The 27,095-nt window shown below is 36.1% G+C and overlaps 1 protein-coding gene across 9 annotated transcripts in view; it reads right to left on the bottom strand.

Annotated features, from left to right (window-relative positions):
- Positions 1–27,095, bottom strand: part of CTBP1 (C-terminal binding protein 1) — a 248,841-nt gene that overhangs the window by 121,635 nt on the left and 100,111 nt on the right. The window contains exon 1 of one of the 9 annotated variants that reach the window (XM_026112677.2): positions 26,212–26,236. The exons of the other annotated variants lie outside the window; for them this stretch is intronic. Within the exon in view, the coding sequence (XP_025968462.1) occupies positions 26,212–26,221 (10 nt within the window). The 5' untranslated portion in view covers positions 26,222–26,236. Of the gene's footprint in view, positions 1–26,211; positions 26,237–27,095 lie in introns of those variants that run through there. 9 annotated transcript variants of the gene reach the window in all.

Genomic DNA, 27,095 nt, shown 5'->3' with positions numbered 1-27,095 from the left:
GATTAACTCGATTTCACAGGTTGCAGGTGTCAAAAATGCTATATTATAAACATGTGAAAGGTAACATTGTAACATCTACGGCAAATGCAGGAAGAGAACTTGGACCTGCTAACCTACTGTCTTGCATTTTCACCAGCAGACCAAGCCTATTTCCCCTTCAACAGGGAACTAAGAAATGAATAGATTCCAGTTTTTACTCCCACATTGATTCTCCTCAGCCCCAAGATTAGTCTTGCTCTACTTTCCCAGGCCTTTTATTCCTCTGTATACAGTTGAAGTGGAATTCCTGTGCTATTAAGGTGGACATTTCTCTCTCAGTAAACTGTCCTCTACAGTTTTCTATTTCACCCAGAAAAAACACCAAACTCTGAAGATGAAAAGAGTAAACCATTAAACCATAAGAACATATCTGCTAAAGATATGTTTCTTTATAATACTGGTTTACATAACAATACTGCACAGATTATACCTACATTTCCACAGTGACGGGAGAACACCTGTATTTGCCAAACACTGCTGATGCTGAACACATACCACATATAACAGGAAACCATACATAATGGGAAACAAGAATAGCAATTACTTATCACACTTTTGTTTACAAATACACCATTAACGCTTTTGCCTAAATTGAGCATTTATTCTTTAGGCCTCCCTGCTGTTTCTAGTGTCAAATGTACACCACTACCATTCTCCAGTGAGCACCCAAGTATGCACTGTTAAGTTTTGTGAAACATTCAATTATCTTTAAGTTCAGTTAAAATCTAACTTTTATTTTACATTTCATAACAACTTCATAACACTTCAAGTATGTAGCAAAGATAAAAATAGGTAACTTCAGTGATTTGTTCCTGATCAATGAATGAAAGCTACCAGATCTACCCAAGCCCTCAAGGAGTTAGCAATGCTTCAGCTAACTACAGCACACAGAAGTGGCAAACACTTGGGGAAGAAAGAGGAAAATCCAAGTACACAGTACTTGTGAAACACAACCAGTGAAAAAGATGCCAGTACACCACATGAAAGGAGAGGCCAAGATGAAAAAGCTGAGCTTTAAGACCATCCTCACCAACTAAGCCTTGGAGTCTCAGTAGGAACGTGCTTGTCCTGTACCAGACAGTAGAAAGAGCCTACCAACAAAATGGGACTGCACTGCAAACGTCAGAAGAGTTGAGAGAAATCTTATTTCCTTTATTCTTTTTTTTCCTTTTTGCTTCCTTCAGAGGCATCTTAATTCTCTTTGCGGTGGCTGTAATGATTAAAGAGAGTGGTGCATTTAAAACAAATAGAGAGTGACAGAGCAGGCCTGTCTCCATAGATTTAAAATGAAAGCGATAAGTAAGGATACGAAAGAACCCATTTGGAATTAAACAAATTCGACACAGAGTAAAAATGAAATTTCAGAAATAACAGGACAGGATAACTGAAAATCCAAAGATTCAAAAAAGTTCTTAGATATGAATTTGTTATTTACGCCGATTTTTTTTTTTTTAAGCAATAGGACACCTTCCCCTAACCCACCTTTATTCGAGGTACAGAAGAAGAGATTCTGTACGTGCAAATGTTAGATTTAAAAAATAATTTCCTAAAATATATGAAAGAATTATGGTACCACAGCTGATCCCTTATAAACACAGGAATATCAAACTGTTCTTTCCACCATCTGGAACAGCTCCACTGAGAAGCTATCCCCTATGGAAACCCTCGGGGTTTCTCAGATAGTCTTGTATTATCAACTTCCTCAGTCACATCTAATATTTCAGTAGAAAAATCTATGAAGTTGTGAAAGCTTACCAATATTCAACTACGAACTTCACAATAAGGAAAATAATTTTTTTTCATTTGCCTGAGCCTTTATTCCTTTAAATTAGATGACTAAAGATGAGAGCACTTTTAGCTGTAATGAAAAAAACTCTAAGAATACTCCAAGTTCAGATGACTGAAATTCCCACCTTTACAACCTATAATCACACAACTGTATCATAAGTTATAAATAACTTAATAAAAAACACTGATTAATGAAGCTTATCTTCCAGAGCAAGCAACCATCAAAGCAGCAATTCAGCTGTGGAGAACTATTTTACTAGTATTAATTCATGCTCTGGGGGCAGAACAGTATCTTATTTCCTGTACTAAAATGACTATATGTACTTATACACATGGCATTTGAGCTATTTTGTTTAAATCTTGTTCACTATGCTTACGTGAGCTACAAACTACATCGCACAGTAAATACTAGGCAAAGTATTGCTTCCAGTACCAAAGAGTTTTCTTGCATGCTACTTTATTGTGTTCTGTGGATCGCCAGTTAGATAAAATTCTGCGATGCATTTAAACTTTCCACAAGAAGCTTTTGCAAATGGATTATACAAATTTCAGTTGCATGAGGGCTTGCTCCACCATGGAAGTTACACTAGACTACCTCTGAGGTCCTTGCCAGCCGTACATTTCTATTATCCTATAGTTCAAAGTTTCATAACTTCAGGTTTTGATGTTAAACAGCTAGCAGAAAATTGAGACAAAACTGCAAGTAAAAATTGTTCACATTCCAATACTGGAAATACACGCAAAACCCGAAATCTTATTACCATACAGTTTAAGTAAATTCTGTGAAATCTAGCAAATCATATAAATACCCCTAACATTTGTAAAATTCTAGAATAACAAACGGTAAAAAGAAAAAAAAAAAAGAAAAAAACCTGTAACATGCAAGGGGGTATGGTTTTCAGAAAGCACTTGCAACGTCTTAGGGGAGTATTTAAGAGTCTCTTGTTTATTTGCTTAACAAAGACTCCTTTTACTTAATAATGCGCAGAACAAAAATAATTGGAAGTCGCTCACTTATAATTCAGTTGTAGGAATTGGCATTATAGAATAATATTGCTATTACAAGACATTTAATTTGGAAATCTTGCATTCATAAAGTATTTACTGCCATAGCATACATAGCCTAAGTGCACATTTCCAAATATAATCCCCCATCTGTTATATAATTCATTTTTATAAACTCTGGAAGTACTGTAGTAATGCCACTCAACCTTATTTTCAAATTGAATCAAATTCTGCACTATCAGCTTGAAATTGGTTTGTGATCTTGAATGCCTAGCTTTCAACAGAATGTTGAATAAGTTAATCTGAGGTAAAATACAACAAATATCCATAGTCCGTCACAAACTTAGTGAAAAAAAGGATTTAAATGCCTCTTCCATGTGCTTTCTCAGTACAGAAGCCAGACTAGATGTGAAAGGGAGCTCTTTCCTTGTGTAAATAGCTATCTCAGAATTATGCGAGATTCACTGGACAAAAGTCAGTTCACTGAAAAGTCGTATTTGTTTCTGTAAATCTCCTTTCCTTTTTTCACTTTACCACATCAGCAACAGTGTCTGTATTAATACCGAGTGATGAAACTAAAAAAACTCTTGTTTCTGCTGCTGGAACTCTCTCCTAGAGTGCTAAACAGTAATAAAGCAGAGACTAATTGAAATTGATTTTTGCTGAAGTAATTTTAACATCTACATATTTTTCTATTAAGAATACAAAAGAACCATTGGCAAACAGCTTTTGAACAGCAGAAAGGGACGGTTAGGAAATCTAAAGCACATGAAGGAAAAAATGCTTTTATGTTTTGAACAAGTTGTCATCTCTTAAAAAGAAACAATCTGGAAATTAATCGTATTAAATCAAATAACATCAATGAGTCGTCAATGCTTGCCAAGGCGAGGTGGTCCAAACCGCACTTGGCAGGCCACTGCGCCCAGCTCGGCACCTTTGCTGTCACTGCCCCCAAGGAGGGGCCTGAAACTCAACAGCCCAGCAACTCTTACTGGGCCCATGCACAGCTTGCGCTTGCAAACCCCTGCCACTGCATCCGAGCTGCTTACCGCAGGGATTCCAAAGCCGGCACCCAGCCTCCGGCCTCTGCTGCCTCCTAGTTCAACACCAAAACGTCTAGCGATCTCAGAGGAGCTCACTGCTCCCATGCAGAAGCTCACTCTGTTCGAGTGACTTGCAGGATTAGAAAAGAAATGCTTGCGTAAGTAAATCTCAGCAATAAATAACTGTCTGTTCAACTACAAAATAACACTGCCAAATAGATTTCGCTCTTGCAATAGCAATATGAAAACACTGAAGAAGACAAGAACAAAAGCAACACCCAAAACAGGTAACTGCACAGCTACCAAGAGGAAGGAAAATATACTCGCCAGTATGTTCAAATAGTTCTAGCTCACTTTTGTAATTCACTCTTATTCAGCAAAGCAATTTAAGCACACATTTAATCATACTGAAGCATACGTCTAAGTGCTTGTCTTAAAGAATATAGTATTTCCTTGTCGTATGGTTGCTCTACTTTTTATTAACACAACATAACTACTCTGACTTGTTTACATTAACTGTACAGTTAACAATATTGTTGTATAAAATAGTCTACAGCTTCACAATTTAACTCTTTAGTTACCTTTCCTTTAATTACACCTTTAGTTACTTTTAATTACTCTTCCCTATATATTGCCTCATTTTCCTTGCAACTACAATGAGTTAATGGCATAAAAATGGAAACAAGAAAAACAAGGGCCCACAGCAAGTATTTTTGGTTAGAGCTTAGCTGCTTCTTGTCCCTGATGCCCACAGGGAATAACAAGTGCCACTTTAAAACCTTAAGGGGAACAAACAGAAAATCTTTTTCCTAGCAACCTTTCAAAAAACCTACCGCGCATTCTATTTTCCTTCTGGGTAAATCTCAGGTACAAGCACAGGGAAAATAAAAAATATTAATTCCAAGAATATCCAATAAAACCAGAACTTCATTTAATAGAAAGGAATCAGGAGAAGAAAAACTGCTACATGCTTCTTGACAGTTTGTACAGAATTTCCCTATACCACTGGGAAATTTTTTTTACTGTAACACATTTTTAATGAAGAACTACAGTATAGCCAGGTCTGTTGGAGCTGGGGAACACCTCTATGGAATATATTATTTACAAATATGCATACAGCTACTTAGTGGAACTTAGCTCTCAGGCCAATAGACATCAGTGGTAATTACTAGTATCTGCCCAAAGTTTTTTGGCTTTTTTCCCCAGCCAGTATCTTGTCTACTCTTTAGTTAAAAACCAAGATACGCTGTATTCTTTTTTTAAACCTATTTGAAAAGGGTTAGGAAGGAGAACTAACATACAAAAGAAACTTTTTTTAATGTATTTATTTTTTTAAACTAAACATACTTACTGGAAGCCCAGCATAGCACAGCACTGCTAAGATATCCACCAACTCAGACTGTAACTCGCATGCACAGGCTTACAACAGAACAACCTAGTATCGGGAAAAGGACACATCACATCAAAATACCTAATGAAAATGAAGACCTATGAACCTGCATAATAGTAAAACCAGTAAAATTATTTTAATGAAATGAAAGAAAACTGATTCAAACTAGCATTTGGCTCTTTTACAGTTGGCATTAAAATCAGTTATTTTATTCAGTAAGAGGACAGTCAACTATTGCCTCAGGATCGAAGATATCAACCCAACTTCAATGGAAAGATTCTGTACTGCTGGCACATGACAAAGGTGCCACCACAGTGCTGTCCAAAGTGGTGCAGTGAACATAAACACAGCATTTCTTTTGCAATGTCTTCACAGACTACCATGCATTTTCAGAATGGACAAAGTATTAAATACAAAACACAGTTCCTTGACATTTAAACTAACATTGTCATTACTTAACCAGTTTGCTGAGTGCCTTTTAGGTAACTCAAGAGATTTGGCAGGCAACCAAGACTTTAAGCAACAACAACAAAGTTAACAAACATTGAAGTAAAAGATGAACTGGCTTCAAACCCCACTAGCCAAGCCTTATTTAACCTGGGCCAAAACCAAACAGATATTAACAAAGAATCCTACCTATCCAACTAAAACATCAGTTTTATTAACTTCCAAATTAACCAAAAACAAAAAAAAAAGGCATGAAAAGGCTTAGTGTGAACCTCTTGCCTTCTTTCTTTGCAGATCACTTTTTAATTTAACATAGTCAGCTACAGAAAAAGAAAATCTGAAAAGGAACTAAGCTACTTTGTGTCTGCATGATTCTCTATTCTGAAGATTTAAAGACCCAAATAGGAAAAATCAAAGTTATTGTGCACATATGGTTTGTATTAAAACTGTCGTCTAGTTACAGAGTCAAAACACTTCCACATCTAGACTATATCTGCTGTACAACGAGGACCGGTGGGCACCTCCTTGGCAGCTATACGTCTACATCAGCATCTGTGTAAATCACTGACCTGCGAAACAACATACATAACTTGTTATGGATCCACTGAAGCTGACATTCCACCTTTCTTATTAACTACAGCTACCAGTCTGCATTTAATTATATTTTATAAGCAGGAGGCTCAATTAAGAAAATAATCCTGCCATACAATTAAGTTCTATTTATGTGGTTTCCATGATTATAATTAATTCAGAAATTTAAAAAATTAAGATACTGTGAAAGATTCTTCATTAACACTTCGCAACAAATAAATAACAATCATTCTTTTTAAATATAAAACCCTATGCACTCCATTACAAAGACCCTTACAGTCAGGTCTTAATTCTGTATTTGATCAATATTAATAAAGCAGTACACCAGTGCCCATCCTCACTGACCTGAAACGGATCCGTACCCAGATGAAAGAGCAAATCCAATTACAGGCCTCTATCGTTTTTTGTACGTGAACACTATACATCACATTGACAAAAGCAATCACTCTGTTCTTTGCTGAAGTGTTGCCACTTTGGTTCAAACCAAAACCAAAACCCCAGAACAGGGAGCTCTCTTTCCCTCCGCACACACAAGTAAGTGCTGCAACCCAACAAGAACCTGAAAACTCAGGTTAAATCTTTGCTTCAGCCACTAAGCAAAAAGACAGGCAGATGTTAAAAGATGGAGAATTGAGAGCAAAAATCCCTCCTTCTTCCTAATTTTCATCAAATTGAATGTTTGGAAAATATACTTTCTATATTTTTTATTTTTTAGGTCTGACTAAATTAAAAAACAATTTTGGGGATCAAGAGTCCAAGTTTACCAGTTGCTTGGCTTATAAGTAGTTACATTACATCATATCGTGTCTGCTATGTCAAGGTTACCTCGCATACTCTTGTTAGTTAAAGATATAGTTAAAGAAAATACTTTATTTCAAAGCAGCAAAATGAAGAACAACATATACCATGCAATGGTATCAAAAGCAGAAAAAAAAATCCTGTCAATTTATTTCCTAAAAAGTTGGACAAAAAGCACAGGATGCTGTAGTACAGAGGAAAATGACAGTCTTTCCTTAAAAGAAAATAACTGTGATGCAGTCAGGGTCACTATTACAAAACTCTGCCAAAATCTGATTTTTTATGAAGGAGTATTAAGCAAACCGACAGTCATTTACATGCCTCATTCCGACTGACCAGGTGCATCTCACCTTCTCAAACTAAAACCCGAAGGAAAAGTGAAAGGATTTTCAGGTTAACAATGAATGGTACAACTGTCCATTTTTAATTGTTGGGAAAAGTCTTATTCCCATTTTTTGGTTTTCACTTGCAAATACCACAGGCAACTAAAAATCTCATTATTTCATATTTCTTATGACAGCGCTATGAAACCAGTAAGACATTAAAATCATTGCTATGATATAGAATATATTTGCTTATTCAAGCACTGAACTCAATGGACACTTTGCAAATCTCAGTTGGATTTGCAGGGTATTCCTGAGAAAATAATAGGCTTGCAAAGCTTTCCATAATTTTATTTTTTGTAAAAAAAACCCTCTATTTTCCCCCATTTTAAAGAAAGCATCCACATCCAAATGAAGTTACTTTCCATACATGTAGTAATTCCACTTACGATAACAAGTCACTTATTACCCCACTTTGAAAACACAAAAGAAACCTCAAACAGAATGGAGTCTCCACCAAGGAGAACAGATGGGGCAAGCATATAATATAGCACTGCTGTATTGACTAGTGGTGAAAATGAAATAGCATCACCATGGCAACTCATTTACTATCTCCTCCCTCAAGACTACAAGAAATAGCTCACAAGAGATATTTTAGGAAATCTATAAAAAGAGAAAATTGTGTTTTGTACTTTCCAATTATTTAAACCATATCGACAACATATATTTTCAGAAAATTTGCGCATGTCATTTACTGTCACAAAGTGAAAAAGAAACCTATGTAGTACAAAGACCTTCCAATAACTGTCTAGTATCAATCGTTGTTCTAAAATACTAACTGCAAACTTTATAGTACTTCTACTAAAGAACACTTAAGCTGATTTTTTGATGCATCTGATTTATTTTTCTTCCTAATTAGATAAAGAGAACCTTCTGAAGTAAGGACTAATGAAAACCAGTCTATCTCTCTTCTGAAAATGATGTGAACTTACTCAGATGGGTACCTGCTTGCTATGCTCAAGCCATTTTTTATGGTGCTATCACATTTTCCAGTTGTTAAAAATGCTCTGAACTCTTTTTGCTTTGCAGTAATTCCTTAGGAAGGCAACAGGAATAAGACAACATAGAAATAAGGCAAAACTATGCAGCGTGAGTGAAGCGGAGAGAATGAAAGTGAGAGTGCCAAAAGAATTCCAGCTTCTTTTAAGAAGGATATCCCCAAGCATTTAAACAATAATAAACACTTCCTTCTCAAAATGCAGTTCTCTTAACTGCTTGTTTCCTTTTAATTGAAATTAATTGTTTTTTAATTCTCAGTAGAAGATTCCATCTCTATCTTTAGAGTGGTTTATGGTGATACATGTAGTACAGATATTAAAACTGCAATACATATTATTTACAAGAAGATAGGTCTCTAAACACAAGCTGCTTATTAAATAGTCCAAGTTTACTGAAATTCTTGCAGAAAGCTTAAGAAACTAATAAACATATTTGACTTTTATAATATTACCTCAAAACACTAGGAATATAACCCAAAGCAGTTCCAGCTGTTTCATGTATACTTGAGTAATTTCTGAAACTTTCATTTCTGATGCACCCCTGAAGGGCCCCACTTGTATTGTAAATGTTTTTGTTTTGGTTGGCAGAAGTCACTGTACAATCTTCGATTTAATATCAGCTTTAAAGTAATAATAAAAATAATAATCTCACTTGCATGCCAAACCACCCACACTGCTACATACCCCAGAGGACAGAATGGCTGTGGGAATCCAGTTAATCAGTTACTATTGTGTTTTCTTAACTCTCTTCAAATTTGAAGATGCAGTAATGGAGCTTTCTTAGCACTGACCCCTGTGCAGCTGAATTCATTCACTTTCCATAATTAAGCAGTCACAGCACCAGCACAGTAGGCAGTGTTCAGCTGTTGCAATTCACTGCAAGAACAGCTAAGCTACATGTAATTTCTGAAGATCTAACATTTCAGAGAATGGTCACAAAGCTTCCTAACATTAGGTAGAGCAGGCAGCAGAAACACAACACATGTGGCTTGCCTGCTCATTTTTTTTCTTGTTGCATTCTGAAACTGAGGGTTTTCTTCTTCCACATTTAGAAAGCAGTATTACTTTAAATGTACATGGTTTTTTGGCTTTTGTTGTTATTTCTTCTTAACGCATCAGAAGTTCACCTTCAAAAAAAGGCAGAAATGGGGAAAACCTCTCTCAGGAAGGCCACCTCTCCTACTTACGACTGCACAGGTCGCTTTCCCTCGACTTTCCCTTTTCAACTTTATGACACAGTTCTACAGCATAATAAAATGTTACCACTTCTTTCTTTGCAGAACCCATTGGACATTGCTCTTTTCATTGAGGACTCCAGGGTGCTGCACCGTTGATAAAATCTTTGCTCTCCCCTTACTCAAAAATGTCTCACTCCTTCCCCAAACTCTATGCTCTCATCCCACTGCTATCTCAGCTGGATTAGTCAATCTATGCATCCCCCTCACCACCGATATACTGCTCTGAAGACTGAACAATCACAGGGTTAAAATTTACCACCTTGTTTCTGTCTTGCATTTTTCTAACTTATGATACCTTTGAACATATTTTACTTTTTCTCCTAGAGTGCAGCAGTCAGTATCAAAGCTCTTAGATCACACATATTTCAGTCCTTTAAGTTGTTCTTGGGTGTCTTCCCCAAAACTTTTCCAACCTGTCAGAAGGAACTACCTTCCTTAATCACACTCAGTGCCACTGCAGAACTGCTTCCCCCGCGCCTGAAACGGGAGCAATATCCTCTTTTTCCGAGACACATCACCAAGCACTTGCATAACTCACTTTGGCCATAGCTCAGTAAAGAAAATTCTGACAGCTCACATTCACCTGCTAACCCCCATCATAATTTAGAGTCACTGCTTATCAAGATAACCCACTATCATAAGTACGACATGTAGGTTTTGCTCCAGACTTTGCATTTAAGTGTATTAAATTATATGTTAAATTAACCCCATTAAACTAGGCATTCCAGAGCCCTCTGTGCCTATGACTTATTCTCTTCAGTAATTACCACTCTTTCAATCTTTGTCTCATCTACAAACATTATCAATGATGTTTTTATAGTTTTTTCCATATCACGGATAAAAATGTCAACGAGGATTAAAAAAATTATTCTCTACAGGACTCTAGCAAAAACCGCCCTTTTTAATCCGTTTAATCTTTACTTTGTTCATTTTGTATCATTCTAGTTTTTTCATTAAAACGCTGCATGGAATCAAGTCAAATGTCTTAGAGAAACCTAGATTGTTAAATCAACACTATTATCCTCATTAAAAATAATCCTATAAAAATACCCTGCAGTTTGATAATTTATATTCTACAGAACTGAGCAGACTGCTATTTTTTTTCCTTTTTAAAATTCTTATTGGCAGAATTTCTAACAGCTGTTATTTTACCCACGATCAATACAAGAATGACACCAAATTCCCAAATATTACAAAACCTGTGATATTAAGTGCTGACAATACCCTGGTTTAAAATTTCAACCTGCATCATTATTTTTTTTTAACATGTGGCAAGCAAATTAGTAGCAGATGCAAAAGGCAGTTTGTAATCAGCACAAAGTAATTTACATCAGAAACAGGTGACAAAACTTTTTGGGGCTAAACCTGGGATTTAAACTTGACACTATTGAAAAAAGATGTCTGATTTGTTGCTAGAATTTCATTTTATGAATATCTATTTGTTTTTTTCCTCCTCCAGCTCTTCCTTTACAGAACATGTCTCAAGGCTGAACCCTGCTTTCCACTGCTTTGCCCATCTTTACATAGATCACCATGATACTTGCTTCAGGAATCCCTGCACTGACATCTCCATTGCTAGTCCCTCCAGTGCCACATTACGCAGCATTTACCCTTCTGCATCCAAACTAGTACCCGCAAACAGGAGGAAAACTCCTAATCTTCAAAAATACCTTTTGGCCTCTGCATGCCCCAGATCCCATCCTGCTAAATTAACAAAAGGTTCTGGACTCAGTGGAGGAAGAAAAAGCTACAACATTCACAAAGCTGTGTTGACATAAAAATACTTACTAACAAAGTATTTTGTCATTATATGGCAATATATAAGTAGAAACCATAATTGATAAGGACAGGCATGTTAATTTTTGTTCCTTTCAACATGGGGGGAAGGGTGCAAGGTATTTGGCAATAGGAAAACACAGTCGGCAAATTAAACATTTTTCAACTCCATTAACTGCATTTAGTACCAACTGAGAATAAAAATAAACTATTTATAAACATTTTAATGCCTTTAGAGTGCTCAATTCAGACAGCATATTTAATCTCAATCATATGTAACATTATAACAATGCTCCTTTGCCCTCAATATGTATTAAGAATATTAAATATGTATGTGAAATATTAGCCCATGCTGGAATATCTCCAGAATGAACTTAACATGTACTTCAATTTTTTAAATCTTTTTTTACTTCAAGCTGCAAATATATTCAAAACTAGGTCAAGTTTACAATACACAACAAAAGTAGAATGATCTGCAATTTATTGGATTAACTTTTTTTTAAATAGCTCTCTAAAATTCACCATTAAAAGATTTTCCATTTCCTTAATGAAAAGGGCAAATACAGATACAGATTATTCTACCATCCTGGAAAATAGGCATACAGGAAAATAAGGTAGTTACTAAAACACGAGCTTTCTTCCCAAACTTGGTGGGCATCCACTACCAGGTAAAGTTTCTCACACTATGTATCATCTACTAACATATTGCACAAAATACACTGAATTTAGTAAGAACCAAAAATCTAGTTTTGGTGGGAAACTGCATACAAAAATGATCATGAATCTTTGGTCTGCTACATATGCGATTAAAGAGGGGACACTCACAAACCTTAAATTGTGAGCAACTTCTTTTTTTTATTTGTATTTTATCACCTTCCAAATTCTAACAAATGCCACACTCAGCTTTTTTATTTTGTATTTTTTAACAGTAAAATTGTCTAGAAAATTAAGGGAATGAGGCATTACCTCTCTCTCTCTGCTTTCTGTCCCAAATGCCGTTGATGTCCCAACAGACCCTACCCATCTGAGATGCAAATCATCTGGTAGCAACAGCCTGGTTTACATATGATAAAGCAAAACTGAGGAAAAAAATGGTTCAATTTCTATCAAACCCTTCACATCCATTCTTTCCTCTGTCCCCACTCATATACCAAGCAGAAGAAACACTACTTTCCAATTACTTCAAGAAAAGAACTTCAGCCCATACTGAGAGCCACACTTCTCACCTTTTTGTGTAACGTTCATCATCCTCACAAAAATTTGCTTACTGTTAGATGTGGCAAGTGTATTCCTTACATTATAGCTTTCAGTGGAAAAGTGATTTACTTAACTAAAGATCCATTTAACAAGACAAACTCTAAAACAAGTACAAATTTAAATGCCAAATTCCATGGCTCGAAAAATCCTGCAGCCATATCAAAGAAATCAATCAGCTAGATGATGGCAATGTATGAAAAACAGGAACTCTAACTCTTGTAGCTGTGTAAGTGACGAGACTAGATGCGTAAGAGAGCGACTAATAAGCAGCAAGGAGAAGCGACAAACTAACAAGGAGGAAGCCTAAAGGCCATCAAAAAACTAACTTCAGCCTCTATAGTAAATACCATAAGTATCCTGTACAATGAGGGCACGCAACTAAGGAAATACAGTATTGACACGTAGCATGAGCTCATACATGATACTGACATTGAAGCTGGAGCACATGCTTAGTCTATGCACAAATAACTAACTACCAATGCAGGATTGGCAAGTTACAGGAGAGGATAAACAAGACGACAAGACCCATATAAGCAACACATTAAAGATGGATTAAAACAGCCACTGGTTCTTTCATTTAGGCTGCTGGATCTCACTGTATGCTGCTTAATCACAGATGTACAGAGTTGTGCCTGTTTCCAGCCATACAGGCTGAGTAAGGGAACCTCAGTGGTCAATCTAGTTTTCAATCAAGTCTGTGATTAATGCGCAAGAGAAGGTATCTGGCTGCGTTGAGAATGCGGCAAAGTAAATATTAATGGCAACTAATGAGTAAATGCTGGTCTACTAAACTAATGGTCAACGCTGAATACCCCATGACTCTGGATCCCCAGAACACCACTAATGATCACTGAAACGGCAATATCCCGGAAAGAAAAAAACCGCCAAGAAAGACCAAGGGACAACCTTAATATAAAAGCATAGAATAATTTGGGTTGGAAAGGACTACTGGAGATCATCTGATCCACCTCTTCCCTCAAAACAGGGCCACAGAAGGTAGCTGGCACAGAACTCACTTTGGATGATTTGGGAAACGTCTATACTAGTTATGAAGTCTATTATGAAGTTATTGTACCATCAATAATATGAAGATGCTGTGCCACGAGTAACTACAAGAGCATATCCAAGCTGTGGGCAAGACTTCATAGCTGGTGATCAAAACAGTCAACAGATTTGAAAGTATTTACAATGCTTAAATAAATCAGGCTGGACTACTGCCAAGTTAACAAAGTGAATATGTCAACATGGATGAAACTTCATTGAGGCACACAGGAAGTACTGGGCTAGAAGAAAGAAGGTGGCCAAACCATTGATAGTGCAGGAAATGATTATTTGCAGGACCAAGACAAAAACAGATCTGAAAAGAACCTATAAATGGAGTAACGAGCTGCACAAAAAATGTTCTATAGGACTTGATATCCCTGCCCCCCTCCAAATAAGCTAGTGCTGTGACAAAGCTAACCCAAGAAAACATAGGTAGCCTTTACTATACTCGTCCTGAGTTGTGCATTTCTCATGTTAACAAAAGGCACAACTGTACTGCAAGAAGCCTGCATCAGCCTCTTCTCTTATACAGAATACAAACAGTTAAACTGAAAATCAAAATTAGTATTTTCCAAGGGATTTTGGAAACAGTAATATTTAAACTACTGGATGAGTCTGAAGGGTTAGTACTGGTCCAGGTGGAAAGGAAGTGGACTGAAGTTTCCAGATTTAAACAGTGATGTCTGAACAGTGGATCTGCATCCAAAGCAGTGCTTGAAAACCTCAGTTCAAAGACTCTCTTTGGATTGTTTACACTACGAGTATGGGAATTCAGTGCCTCGGTCCCCTCACAGCAGCCTGATGAACCAGCAGCAGGAGACTTTTAGAATAGTCAACTGAAAAGCCTTTATTATTAGGACAACTTTCTGTCAGAATCGTTCTGTGAAAATGACATACAATCACTCTGAATTAGGAATAAAAGAGGGAATGACTTCTTTCTGGATAAGCACCAAAACTTACTCAGAAAATGAGACTATGAAAATACTAATACTAATACTTCTAATAGATCTCTGTATACTTATTTTTCTACAGTTAATCACTGAATACATCTACAGATCTTTGCCTGAAGAAAGTACAGTACCTGGAGCATTCATTATGTTTACTTAATTTACATATATTAGCAACTTTGTTAGAAAGGCACACAGTCAAATATAAAGGGAACAATGTATAAGATTTCAAATATGGTTGCTATTCCCATGACTGCTACATGGGTTTTCCTGGCTTTGAGAAAAGTATAAAGCAATCCCTATACTCTATTCACCAAATACATAGCCGAAAAAGAACCAGAGCATAACTGTATTTCCTCAACTCCTCAAATAACTAGGTGAGAATGTGCTTTAACTGATACTCATTGTCACTGCAACACAGCTTCCTTGAAAAAATGTGCTTTGCAGTTCTGCAAACCTTCTTCAAACCAATGAAACCAAGGCAAAATTTTGTTTATTGATATCCAAATCACCACATAAAACAATGTTGTTATTTCCTGGCAACTTGCCCCACATCAAATTTACTAGACCACATCATTTTGCAAATACATGGTAGGATATTTACTGCAACGTATTCAAACTTTCTTGACTATCTGTTGATTCAGTATCCGTTTCCTGTACTCTGCTGAATGTTTACATAAGATGATTGCTTTTAATCTTTATGTATTTGTTTTAGATATACCCTGACAACCACTTAGAAAAGTGGTATTTTCCTGACAAAATGAATCATTTTCTTTCTACCACTAAGTTGCAGATCTTTGTTAGCAAAATAGAAAGGATAAAATAAATCTTGGGAAGTCTGATTCTACACTTTCAAATCTAATAATCTTATATCAATTTAAAATATGGTCAATTTGAAAATTCTGTAACCCAAAATAAAGAGACACATGATTTTCAGAAACATGCACTCATAATGGGAATCACATACTGTGCTAAATTGCAAGAAAAAAGTAATAGGTGGAATTCCAGAATTCATTTCTCATTCAAAGCACTAAGACCACTTTGCACTAAGAAAAATCCTTCTGGCATTTTTAACTAATTACAAATTTCATATGAATTTTCTTGGTTGGAGAAGTGGAACAGGAACAAAACGCAAACAAGTCTTGTTAGTACGACGAACTTCTCCTTTAAGAAATAAGCTCCATTTCTTTTATTGTTACATAAAGGGCTATTTTTGACCCGAAGGGGAAGGGGGAGGGGGGGAAAGGGAAGGAATAACCACAATCATGCTCAAAGCAAGAATACATTAAAGGTCTTAAAAATAAAGTATAAATCCTTTTTAAGAACAGACAGACTTGGCTTTCCAATCCCATAACCCAGTTTCCAGTACCTCCATTTGACAAACTGTGGTCAGTGCTAAATTCCTCCTCATCCAAAACTTCTGTAAGGCTCATCCTCCTCAAACTCTTACTGTCCTTTCACAGTATTAACCACTTCTATTTTTTTTAAAGGCCCTTACCTTCACAAGGCTATTCTTTCCTATTTGTATTTCATTTCTGTCATCCCTCCCTTCCTAGAAATTAGTCTTCCTCCTCCTCAAACATCCAAAGTTCACATCTTGATATCCTGCTTTCTTCCCTGCTCATCCTGTTCCTTGATCTTAACAAAATACATCACCTTTATGTTGACAGCTCAAATTCCGTGTTTCTCTAAGAGGAAACTGATTTTAAATTTTGTGGAAATATAGAATTTGTATTAATATGACTACAGAAGAGACTATCATTTCACTCTCCACACTCCCCAGAGACTTAAATGGTCACAAATTATTTGCCTCAATAGACAGCATCATCAATCCAATGCTTCACAGTGGAGCATCATCATGAAATTGTCTCCCATTCTTTCTAGGCCTTTTCAGATAGATCCAAGTTGCACCACTTCTATTTTGCAAACTAAAATAACTGATGACCAAGATTCTCTCTTCAGCCTTTTAAGTCATCTGCTGTATTTTTTTTTCTCCCACTGGCCCTGATGACAACCACATTCCCCCATCAAACCTGTTCACATATTACTACTTTGTTATTTTCCTCCCATGTTCTCTTTGTCACCTCTCTAAGCCCCCACATTCACTGTTTTTCAATGACTCAAGCCCAACACAGATTTTTAAGGAATATCATTTTTTCCCTTTTTGCATGTAGTAGATAAAATTACAGTTGCTCATCTCCATTTTCTATCTACTAAGGATACACAATATCATTTTCCAGCTTGTCATATTTGCCTTCAAGCCTTTTGGCTCTTATAAACTGCACTACTCCCAAGCATGCAATCCTTTTTCCCCTTAAAAAAAATCCCATGCCAATTTTTCTTTGTTATAAAGCCACAAATAACTATTATTAAACAGTACGCTTGTCCACCAAGTGACAAATGCACTTGTTTTTTTAGCTAAAAACTTACTTGGTTTAGAGTTGCTTCCTACTCTGAGCCTGTTTCACCTACAAGTTGAAATACAGTGTGATTTTTGCACATAACATACAGAAATAAATAGATACAAATGTTTTGAATAAGCCCAAGATATGAACTGCACAGCATCCTTCAGCTCCAATTTACCTCCTTTATCTCTGTACCACAGTTTAGAAAAATTAAAAGTTCTGAAGTTTGTCTTTGAAAAATAACTGACATTTCTAAAGCACTTTTTCCAGAACATTGTTTTTGATAGAACAGACTAATACAGGTCTTCAGTAGCAATCAACAAGGTCTTTTACAAAGAAAACAGTAGTTATTGATGCATATCAGACAACCTGAAAGTGCCACTCTGTGTGCGTGCACACATTTGTTCTTGGAACACACCTGCTGGTGACCAAGCTATTTTTTCCAGAGAAATTCCTTTCTCCTTCACAATCCTTCAGAAATCTTTTTACAATGAATTCCGAAATATTTCAAAACATGCAAGTAGTGAGCCCAAATTATTTATTTAATCAAAATACATCTTAACATGGGCACGGCCACAGAGAGACTCTATTTTCCATGAAAAGGAGATAGGTTAGCTACTGTAAAACTAGACCCATGTACAGAAATGGTTGGATCTTACTGGTATGTCCTAAAATCTGAAAAATGCAGACTCTTGATTTAAAAAACCCATCAGACTCTTCTACCTGATCTTCTGATCAATACAGCCTGTTACTTTGCAGTATGTTGGCACCCACAAGCTGATTTAGAGATCTAAAAGCATTAATTTACTGTTTTCCCAGAAGGAAGTAAAATAAGTGTCTTCCCAAGGTGTCACACTTTCAGTGAGACATCTGCAGACATCACTCCCACTCCAAGTCAGGGAATGGCCATCCTGTATACTTGCTTTCTTCCACAAGTGCAAAGTCCAAACCACCAATAACCAATTTCCAGCAAGGAATATAGTTTCACTGGTCTCTGAACAGCCAGCCCTGAAAGATCCCTGCGGGATGAAGCAAGTCTCTGCCTACATATCTCTGTCGCAATAACCAGGATATGCTGCTCCCACAGACTGAATTTCCAAGGTGGCAGAGTTGAACATGTCACAGGAATTTTAAAAGCTCCTGTTCAGGCATTTCATTTTCAAAAACATACAAGCCTTTCTCACAGTATGTTCTTCAGCTGAAAAAAAAAAAAGGCACTGGTGGCAACACAAGCAGATGATATTGAGGGTATATAACCCAAGCACAGAGGATGTTGGGAATATTAATCCAACTGGCTCCACCTGTTCAAGAGAAGACAGTGTGCCAGGACTCTGAAAGAACCATTGAAACTTTACCAGTGTCCAAAAACACAGCACTAATTCTGACCACAATACAGTACCACTGTTTCACAATAACCGTTCCATCAGGAAAATAAAAGTAAAAGCAAATGAAAAGCAAACTCTGAAGGGAACTTATTCAAACAACACAAGTAGTAGTGCATTATTCCATCTTCTGTTAGATGAATGTCACTGTGAGGTTCATAGCTTTTTTTTTTTTTTTTTTGAGATTAATAAAAAAAGTTTCTCTGCAGCAGTACCCTCAAACTGTCTCTAGCTGCATGTGTTGTTTCCTTCTCCTTATCTTCAGTTGTTCAAACTGAATTAATGCATAGGCAGAAATGCACTGAGTGCTGTCCTTACAATGTATAAATCAGCCTTCCATGCACGCCTTACTGACACTACATGTTCATCAACAGGAGGAAACAAAGGACCGCAGGATAATAAAAAGTGAAGGCACATGTGGACCAGAAGAAAGCATCTTTGCTAATAATCTAGGAATCTTTGCCATAAAAAAAAAAGTCCAATTTTCTATTGTCACTGGTTAGGGTACTTTACTGGTTGTTGCTCAACTGTCCTGTTCAAAGGGCTGAGCCACCCTTTCCCCAACCACTCCCATAAATGCATTAATTAACTTCTGTACTAAATCGTGGAAGTCTAGATGCATTGTACTTCACCATCTGCTCTATTTCCACTTCATCACAACTCCCACCTGGCTGGCATGGCCTAAAATCTTGTGGCAGAAGATACAGTTGGGCACTGCAACCTGGGGCTCAGCTGGGAGCTTCCCGTTGAGAGACTGCCAAAATTTTCTTGAATCCACCCTTACGATCTCCATTATTCATAGCAACTATGAAATTGCTACTAATTATGTCCTTTTGCCGCTTATCTAGAAATAGCAGTATCTGAGATGGATTATTAAACAAAAAAAGAAAAAAGGAAGGGGAGCTACATGTTTTGCTTCCTGGATAACTTCTCTTAAAAAAGACAACTCTGTTCTGATTCTCTCCACTATTTTTGCCTTTCTTTCTTCTTCAACTTCTCTTCTGTATCTTCCTTCTGTTTCTCTCTGCAAGAAGAGGAATCAGGTTAGGAAAAAGAAAGATGGTGAATGCTGAGCTAAATTGCTTCATATCTTCAAAAACATGGAGATAAAATGATGGGGCGTGGGAAAGGAATGGAGCCCTGTGGTGTTTCTTTTCCAAAGATGTCTTTCCTTTTCCTTCTGGTTCATGATTGGAAGAGACACGACAACAGAGTAAGAACTGCTGGAGAATTTGGAAAGTATTGAAAAAGCAGAGACATGCAACAATATTTATTTGGAGAATAAGAAGCAAAAGCTAAAAAAAATAAACCCCAAAAATATACACTATGGACTCCTTCCAGAGGGAATGGTTTTGTTCAGTCTGAATCAAATCTGTTTACTTTTCACATTAATTCAGCTGTAGATTTCATACAAAATTCACAAATATTTATGTCAAATACAGTGGTGCATACCAGCTTAGACACATTAAAAAAACATGTTTTTATTATAAGAGGAAAGACATTCAGTTCTGCTTCCTGAAGAGTGACAGACAATCAGAAAGAAATAAAAGCATGACCTTGATTACTCTAACTCACAGCATTAGAATGTTCTTGCCTGGAAATTTTAAGGTTTCACTGTGCGCACTTTTTGTTTAAACAGATTTTTGAAAAAATAGTAGTGCAGACTGAAAATGACCTCGACATTCTGCACTGTTACTTGGAAGTGTTCACTTCCGGTTGAGAAGAAAGGACCTCCATAAAAATACGGTAAATGTGACCTCAAACATGAACATGCTTGGGATTTGAAACACATCTTTTGTTCTTGCAGTACTGAAGCCACTTTTCAGGTATTCAAGCAGAAAGCACTGTGGTAGAAGCTGCCAATAGGGCTCCTCATTTCTGTTTGTACTATGGCTAAAAAGTATTTTCCTAGCCACTCTTACAAAAAGCAACACCAGAATTAGAACTGTTTAGCTATGAAAATATACAGAATACAACTACAAAAGGTCGCTCTTAGGGATTTTTTTTATTTTAATTGTGACCTTCAGAAACCAAGGACTTTTTGAAAACCTTACACGCTGTTAGTTTGAAGAGGTAACATCATGTCAGCTTCATGAACACCTAATTCTTTGCCTTCACCAACCAAAGGCAGAGAAAACATTTTGTTTGCTTTAAATAAATAAAATTATTGGTGTTTTTCACTGAGATGAAGTTTTCAAGAGGAACAGGATTTGCGTATAGTTAGTGACCATTCCAGAAAGACACAGGAAATAATACAAAATAACTGCTATTTCTGACTCTTGATAGGGCTGTTGGGATATTTTAAAATGTAAACTTTTTCTCCCACACAGATTTACCATCAAGGAACTAAATCCTATCCTTAAAAGGTTATGACAAAACAAAAGCTCCCCCAAAAGCACAAAACTGAATCCATTTTTTTTCCCCGCAGAACACAGTGATAATAAGATAGGGGATTTTGGAATAGACGATGAAGTTTAAAATTAGTCTCTAAGTATTAACAATGGTCAGATAGTTAATCAAATGATCTTCCCAATCATCACCCTTTCTCTCACCCTTCACCCAAAATCTTCAACCGTTTCCTCTAAATCTAGTATGATCTTAACGTGTTAAAGCTACAAAGCTAAAACAGAAATTTTCTATCTACAAGCAGTATTCATGCTTTACCCACAAAAATATTTTTACATTCAGAGACAGGCTTACTATTACCATTAAAGAGTTCAAACTGATTAAACAAGTCTGGCTATTCACATGGATATTGAATCTATATTAGAACAACAATGCACGCAAGAAGACAAAAAAGATCAAGAGTTAAACACCAAAGATAGATGTTAAGAAAGACAGAATGCAAATAGTCTCCAAGAATCTAAAATAATGTCTGTGCTAAGCTAACACAGAAATCAAACTATTTGAAAATAAAATATTAGGATTAACTTTGTTAAGGAGGACAAAGTGTACCAAAAAAGCTCAAAAAGCATGGATTTTCTTTTCCATTTAATTAAATTTTTGCATGGGACCTTACTCTATTCAACAAGTTCTATGACAAGCCAATTGCTACAAAACAGAACTGGGATCTTCCTTTACCCAAGATTAACTGCAAAACTAAATGGCACATCTTTTCCCCTTTTTCTTTCTGTAAATCACTCCAAAACAAAAGGTCACCACAAATTTAAAAAGAAAATATTTCTAAAATACAAAGAAACAAAAGATTCAGTTTTGGTGAATCCTACAAGCATGTTACATTTCTGATGTCTGTAACTTTCAAAGTCTGTGTAAGCAACTTTAAAGAACTACTGAGACAAGAAGTTTCTTCCTCTGTTCATTAACCAACACCACAAGTTGAATAGTATGTAAGATTTAACTGTAACACATACAAAAGCAGCGGCACACCAGTGAGCACTTCATTAATTAAAAGCCAGAAAAGGAAGTTTGCTAAACGAAGCAAATGTTCTTATCACTCCTATCTATATTCATTAAAACTGACAGGAAACCAAATATCACCATCTGTCTACTTGCAATAAAGACACTAAAAACAGCTCCAGGGTAGCAGAATAATATAAAGTATAAAATTGCAGATTTTCAAGTTTCATTTTTAAATGGACAAAAGAGAAAGTGATGTTAGACTGAGGAAAATAAGAGATGACAAGGAGTTGCACATGAGACTGGAAAAAATGTATATATTTTAGAATATAAACTGAAGCTCATTTGAAACCACACAAGAAGAATGATGAACTTAAAGTTTGCTTCATGTTTGCCATTCAGATCAATAATTCAGCAAAAAGACATGTATTGTAATGTTAGCTCATTTGCCCACTTAGAAATAACTGTTAACAAAAACATTCCTGAAATTATATTACACTAAATAAATTATAAAATTTCTGCTGTTTCAATGCTGAAGCAGAGAATACTTTCTTAGTATTATTAGGTCCTGACATCCTACATTGATATTTACAGAAAATTACAATTTTTAAGTTGTTTCTACATTCTGAATTTGCTTGTGAGTCAGCAACTCAGTATAAAAATTGAGTAAGATTTGGTGAAAGAAAGAGGATCACAAAAGTAACACAGTTCTGAAAGAATAATATGGCTCACACCAGCAGTTGCAGAGGTCAACAGAAGGTCATTGATTTAAGGTAGTTTACAGCAGTTCTACAATTCCTACATTCTAGTAGCTGCCCTTTTTTGCACTGCAGGAGAGAGGAAAGAAAAAACAAATAGATGGTAATAAGATATTTAATGACAAAAATGAAAATAAGCTACTGCTAGTATTTTAAACATTTGGGCTTCAAACGTGAAAGCTACATACTGTTAATTCTGTACAAAACCCTATTTGCATTTTGCATAGCAATGAAAATTGCTTCCATTTCATCTCAATGCTGCATAAAATATTAGCTCTATATTCACAGTTTTTAAGACTCAATAAGGTTAAATTACTTAACGTTGAGATAAACAAAAAGGAAAATACATTGTTAAAATTGCCACTCAGATTCCTACCCCCTGTTGTGCCTAGGTACTGAAGCACATATGGTGCATAGCAGATTTTTGTAATACCTACAGAAAGTATAAATGGGGTTATGAGAGGAGGGGCAATGGAGTTAAAGACCAAATCGAAGGCTTATTGATTTCAACCATTATGTTCCTCCAGACTGGTACCTTTTTTTTTTTTGGTAGCTTAATTTTCTTTCCTAAGAACAATTATTCATACATATAAAAAGGCTCTCATTAATATTCTATGAGAATGCTTTTCTAGACTCAATATGATTACAATAGAACAATTATAGTTCTTCTATTAATACTTTAACAATACTAACAGATCCATTAACAGCTCAGCAGAAGTAGGCGAAACATTTAAGAATCAGAAGCATAGCACTATTTATGTTTACTAAAGAAACCACAGTGGAATTATACAAGGTAATAAAGTCTAAGTGTAAAAAGTTACTGTAAATCAATGTGCAAATATGCCATCAGTTTCCTCTGATTTTGAGGATTCTTCTTCTGAAAGTCAACTGAATCTACGAGCATACAAGAACACTAAAATTATTTCACTGAAAATGCACTGGGCTTGAAACTGAAGCATAATTCTGTTTATGTTAAGAATATAATATAGAGACACAAGACAACCATTATCTGTCCATTCCAAGGAAATCATCTGGATGTTTTAAAAGGACTTCTAAAAGCTCATAGGCAAATGTTGAGATATATATCAGAAGAGAAAATACAAAACTATCCCTAAAAAACTCCTCTGTGTGGTTTAAAAATGCATCCTCCAGACTGAAGCTGGAGGATGTTTGTTACTTTTAAGGTGTTTGTATTATATCTCAACAAACAAACTTCATTATGATAGGGAAAAAGCAAAATGTTGACATGTCGATTTTATAAGCCTTTTGATAAAAAAAATACACAGTAAGAGTAAGCATATGCCAGATTGTATTTTGAAATACTGTAATATACACATTGCTAGAGCTCAAATATTTTCCTAATGAGATCAGAAGCTGTGGAAGTTCCATTTTAAGTTTATTTACTAATACAGAGATCACAAAGATGCAGGTTCTTCAGCAGCACAGATAACCAGTGAAAAAGGTAAACTTCCTTCCACAGAAAGAGCATAATTCAGTTTTCTACTACTCCTGTCCCAAGAGTAACAGTTTATATAGTAGAAGTAATGCCAAGAGGCAAGAACAGAAAGAGGAAAGGGACATCATTACAGCAGTTATACATCTGGTTCATTCACAACTGCCATATTAACATCATGCAGCTGCTGGAAGTTGGTATAAATTAGAGCACCGTTCACATTTCTATAACATACATTCAAGAAAACTAGCACCAGACTCTAGACCTCCTAGCTTTAAGAACTACTAGTCTCTGAAATGCCTTCTGGGTACCTGAGAAAGCATCAAATTCATATAATCCGACTAAAAAGGTAAATGAAGCTCCATCCTGAAAAGCATTAAGTTTTTCAGTCCTGCTGCTGAATTTTATTCCTTTAAGAAACTTTTCTCTAGTATTATATATATACAATAATATAAACATATTATACATTAATATTGACATATCTAAAGTATCAATTTATTAATGAGCAGTTTGTAATTATTTGATCTTGCACCTACTTCCTCTGCAAGCTGAAACAATTCATTTGCCTGGTATTTACCTACTGATGAAGCCACACTTTCAATAAGGCCATTTTAAAGAACCCTCGTTTCTCTGGTTGTACCAAAAACCCCTTGCTCACAGAATTATGTCCACTGTGTTTAAATTCAAAGTGTTTTTTGCCTTTACTGTGCACTCAAATGCACCATCTTCTCTTCATCCTGATCATGCAGTAAAACACAACTTCATCAGGTTCAATGCTAGCTTGCAATATGACTCTGTTAAGCAAACCACTGTAACACCTCCTCCTCAATATTATTCCTGAATTCACTTTAGACACAGTCAGTAACGGTCTCCAATACATCTTTGAAAAACCTGCTTCAGATGAATGCTAAAGCAACAATATCCTAGTCATAACATTTTCATGTCTGTCATTTAAAGTGCAAAGAGTAGTACCATTACATCTGTACATCTGCATGCTACTAATGTTATGATTGTTGTTCTTTCTGCTCTATAGCATTAAAAAAACTGACCCAAGAACAAGTCCTTCCTAGACGTACCTTTCAATCCACACAAAAATAAACTAATATTCCTATTTACACTTTAAGTATTTGCAAGTTACTAGTTAGATGCCATAGTAGTAATGACTGCAGCAAGTTCAAACAAGGTTTGCTATAAAACAGAAACCAGAGTAGAACTAAATAAAACATGCACATGTCTTGAACTCTGGAAAAGTACAGCATTGCTATGAATGAGTCGGTGGAAATCTGCAGATATTCACTAGCCATAGGAAGGATACCTTTTTTAAAGTAGACAGATGTTTACTAACCTGCAAGAACCCCAAAGTTTCTAGAGGCATCACATATACCCTCTCGTCACTCTTTCTCCCCCTCTTCCCCATAATGAAGCCTACAAGTATAAACACAGCTCCGTGCCTTTCTTCTCTTGCGCTTCTATTCCTCTGCACTCCACCATCCTTCTTTCCTGGGACCTGGCTAAGGCCCACTACTCCCCACCTTCACTATGTCCCTTTTTTCCCCATGCACCAATGAGATACAGGTGACAGCTGCAAATACACTAGAGAGGGGCTCACCAAGCTTCAGGAGGAGAAGCCCTCACCCCTTGGGAAACAAACCAATAGAGAAGAATAAAAACCATGGGGATTAACTTCCGAAAATCACATTGTTTATGGTTTCAGTTCATTCCTATTTTTCTTTCCAGGTTCTGAAATCCATTTTGTTTTCTTGAGACTCCATATACATTGATCTAGCATTTCCACCATCTTTTTAGATGACTGTTCTTTTTCTGCCATTTTTAATGCTATGTAGTAATTACATTGTACTTTTTTCTTTTTCCTGGTCTTTTCCTTTTATTTCTATTTTATATATTATCCATTATTTTTCAGGGGTTTTTTTTCTTCTTTTATCCTCATATCACTAACACAGTCTTCAAGACAAAGGTGATAACGGCCATTAGACGTGCATTTCTTGTGTAGTAAGTAGTGTACATCTGGCATTTCAACATTAGGTTTAGGACACTGATCTTAATAAAACCAGTACTACCATATAACTGGTAAACTAAGAAATCTCACCTTACCTTTTATCATTATGTTTGCTGTGTTCTTATATCCTTCCCTAGACATCTGCTGCTGGTCACTATCAGAGACAGGATATTGAATTAGATACAGTTTTGATCTGAATCAGTATAGCTATTCTTACAGACTTATTGCTACAGAAAGTGTTTTGGCCAAACGAAAGAAAATCAGCAGGAAATAAAGCTATAGATTCTTGCATTTTACAGCTTGGCTTGTTGTCCGGAAGTCCCCTGCTTTATCATCTACATTTGTTAGACTACTACGCAAACAAAAGTAATTCTGGTGACAACCAGCATATATGTAAAGTGCTCAGATATTTTCTTTGATACCGGTAGGAAATGTGAAGTGTAGGAAACGTAACACAAAGTATTTTCCACCCACAGAGAAGTACAGGTGAAAATTCTTTGAATATGGTTTGGATAAAAAGTATCAGCCTTATTAGCATAACAAAGACATATTATTTATAGGGAAACACCTACCACTTAAGATATTCTCTACTCTTTTCCAATGTTATTTTCCCACAAACACAAAGGAAGGTCAGGTTTTGTGGGCTTTTTCAGGAGGAGGGAATAAGGCGGGGGGGAGGTATTGACATTTTAGAAAAACTTATTAAGGCTTGCTTTGGATACTGATCCTCAAATACAGCAAGTATAGGCTGTTGAAAGACTTAACTTCAAAGGTAACTGTTTGGGAAATTGTCATTCTTTGATCCACTTAATCTAGAATTTACTTAAACAAGATTCCAAGGAAATAGCAGAAATTCTCCTCAACAACAAAATCCAAGTTCCATTTGCCAAAACCTGAAAACAAAATACCCAGGCTTAGATTCCAGCTTTAAGTAAAACTCAACTCCTCCCCAGCAGCACAGGGCAGCAAGTCTTACCTT

The sequence above is a fragment of the Dromaius novaehollandiae genome, chromosome 4, assembly GCF_036370855.1.
Source record: "Dromaius novaehollandiae isolate bDroNov1 chromosome 4, bDroNov1.hap1, whole genome shotgun sequence".
Lineage (NCBI taxonomy): Eukaryota > Metazoa > Chordata > Aves > Casuariiformes > Dromaiidae > Dromaius > Dromaius novaehollandiae.
This window is presented reverse-complemented; position numbering and strand designations above follow the sequence as displayed.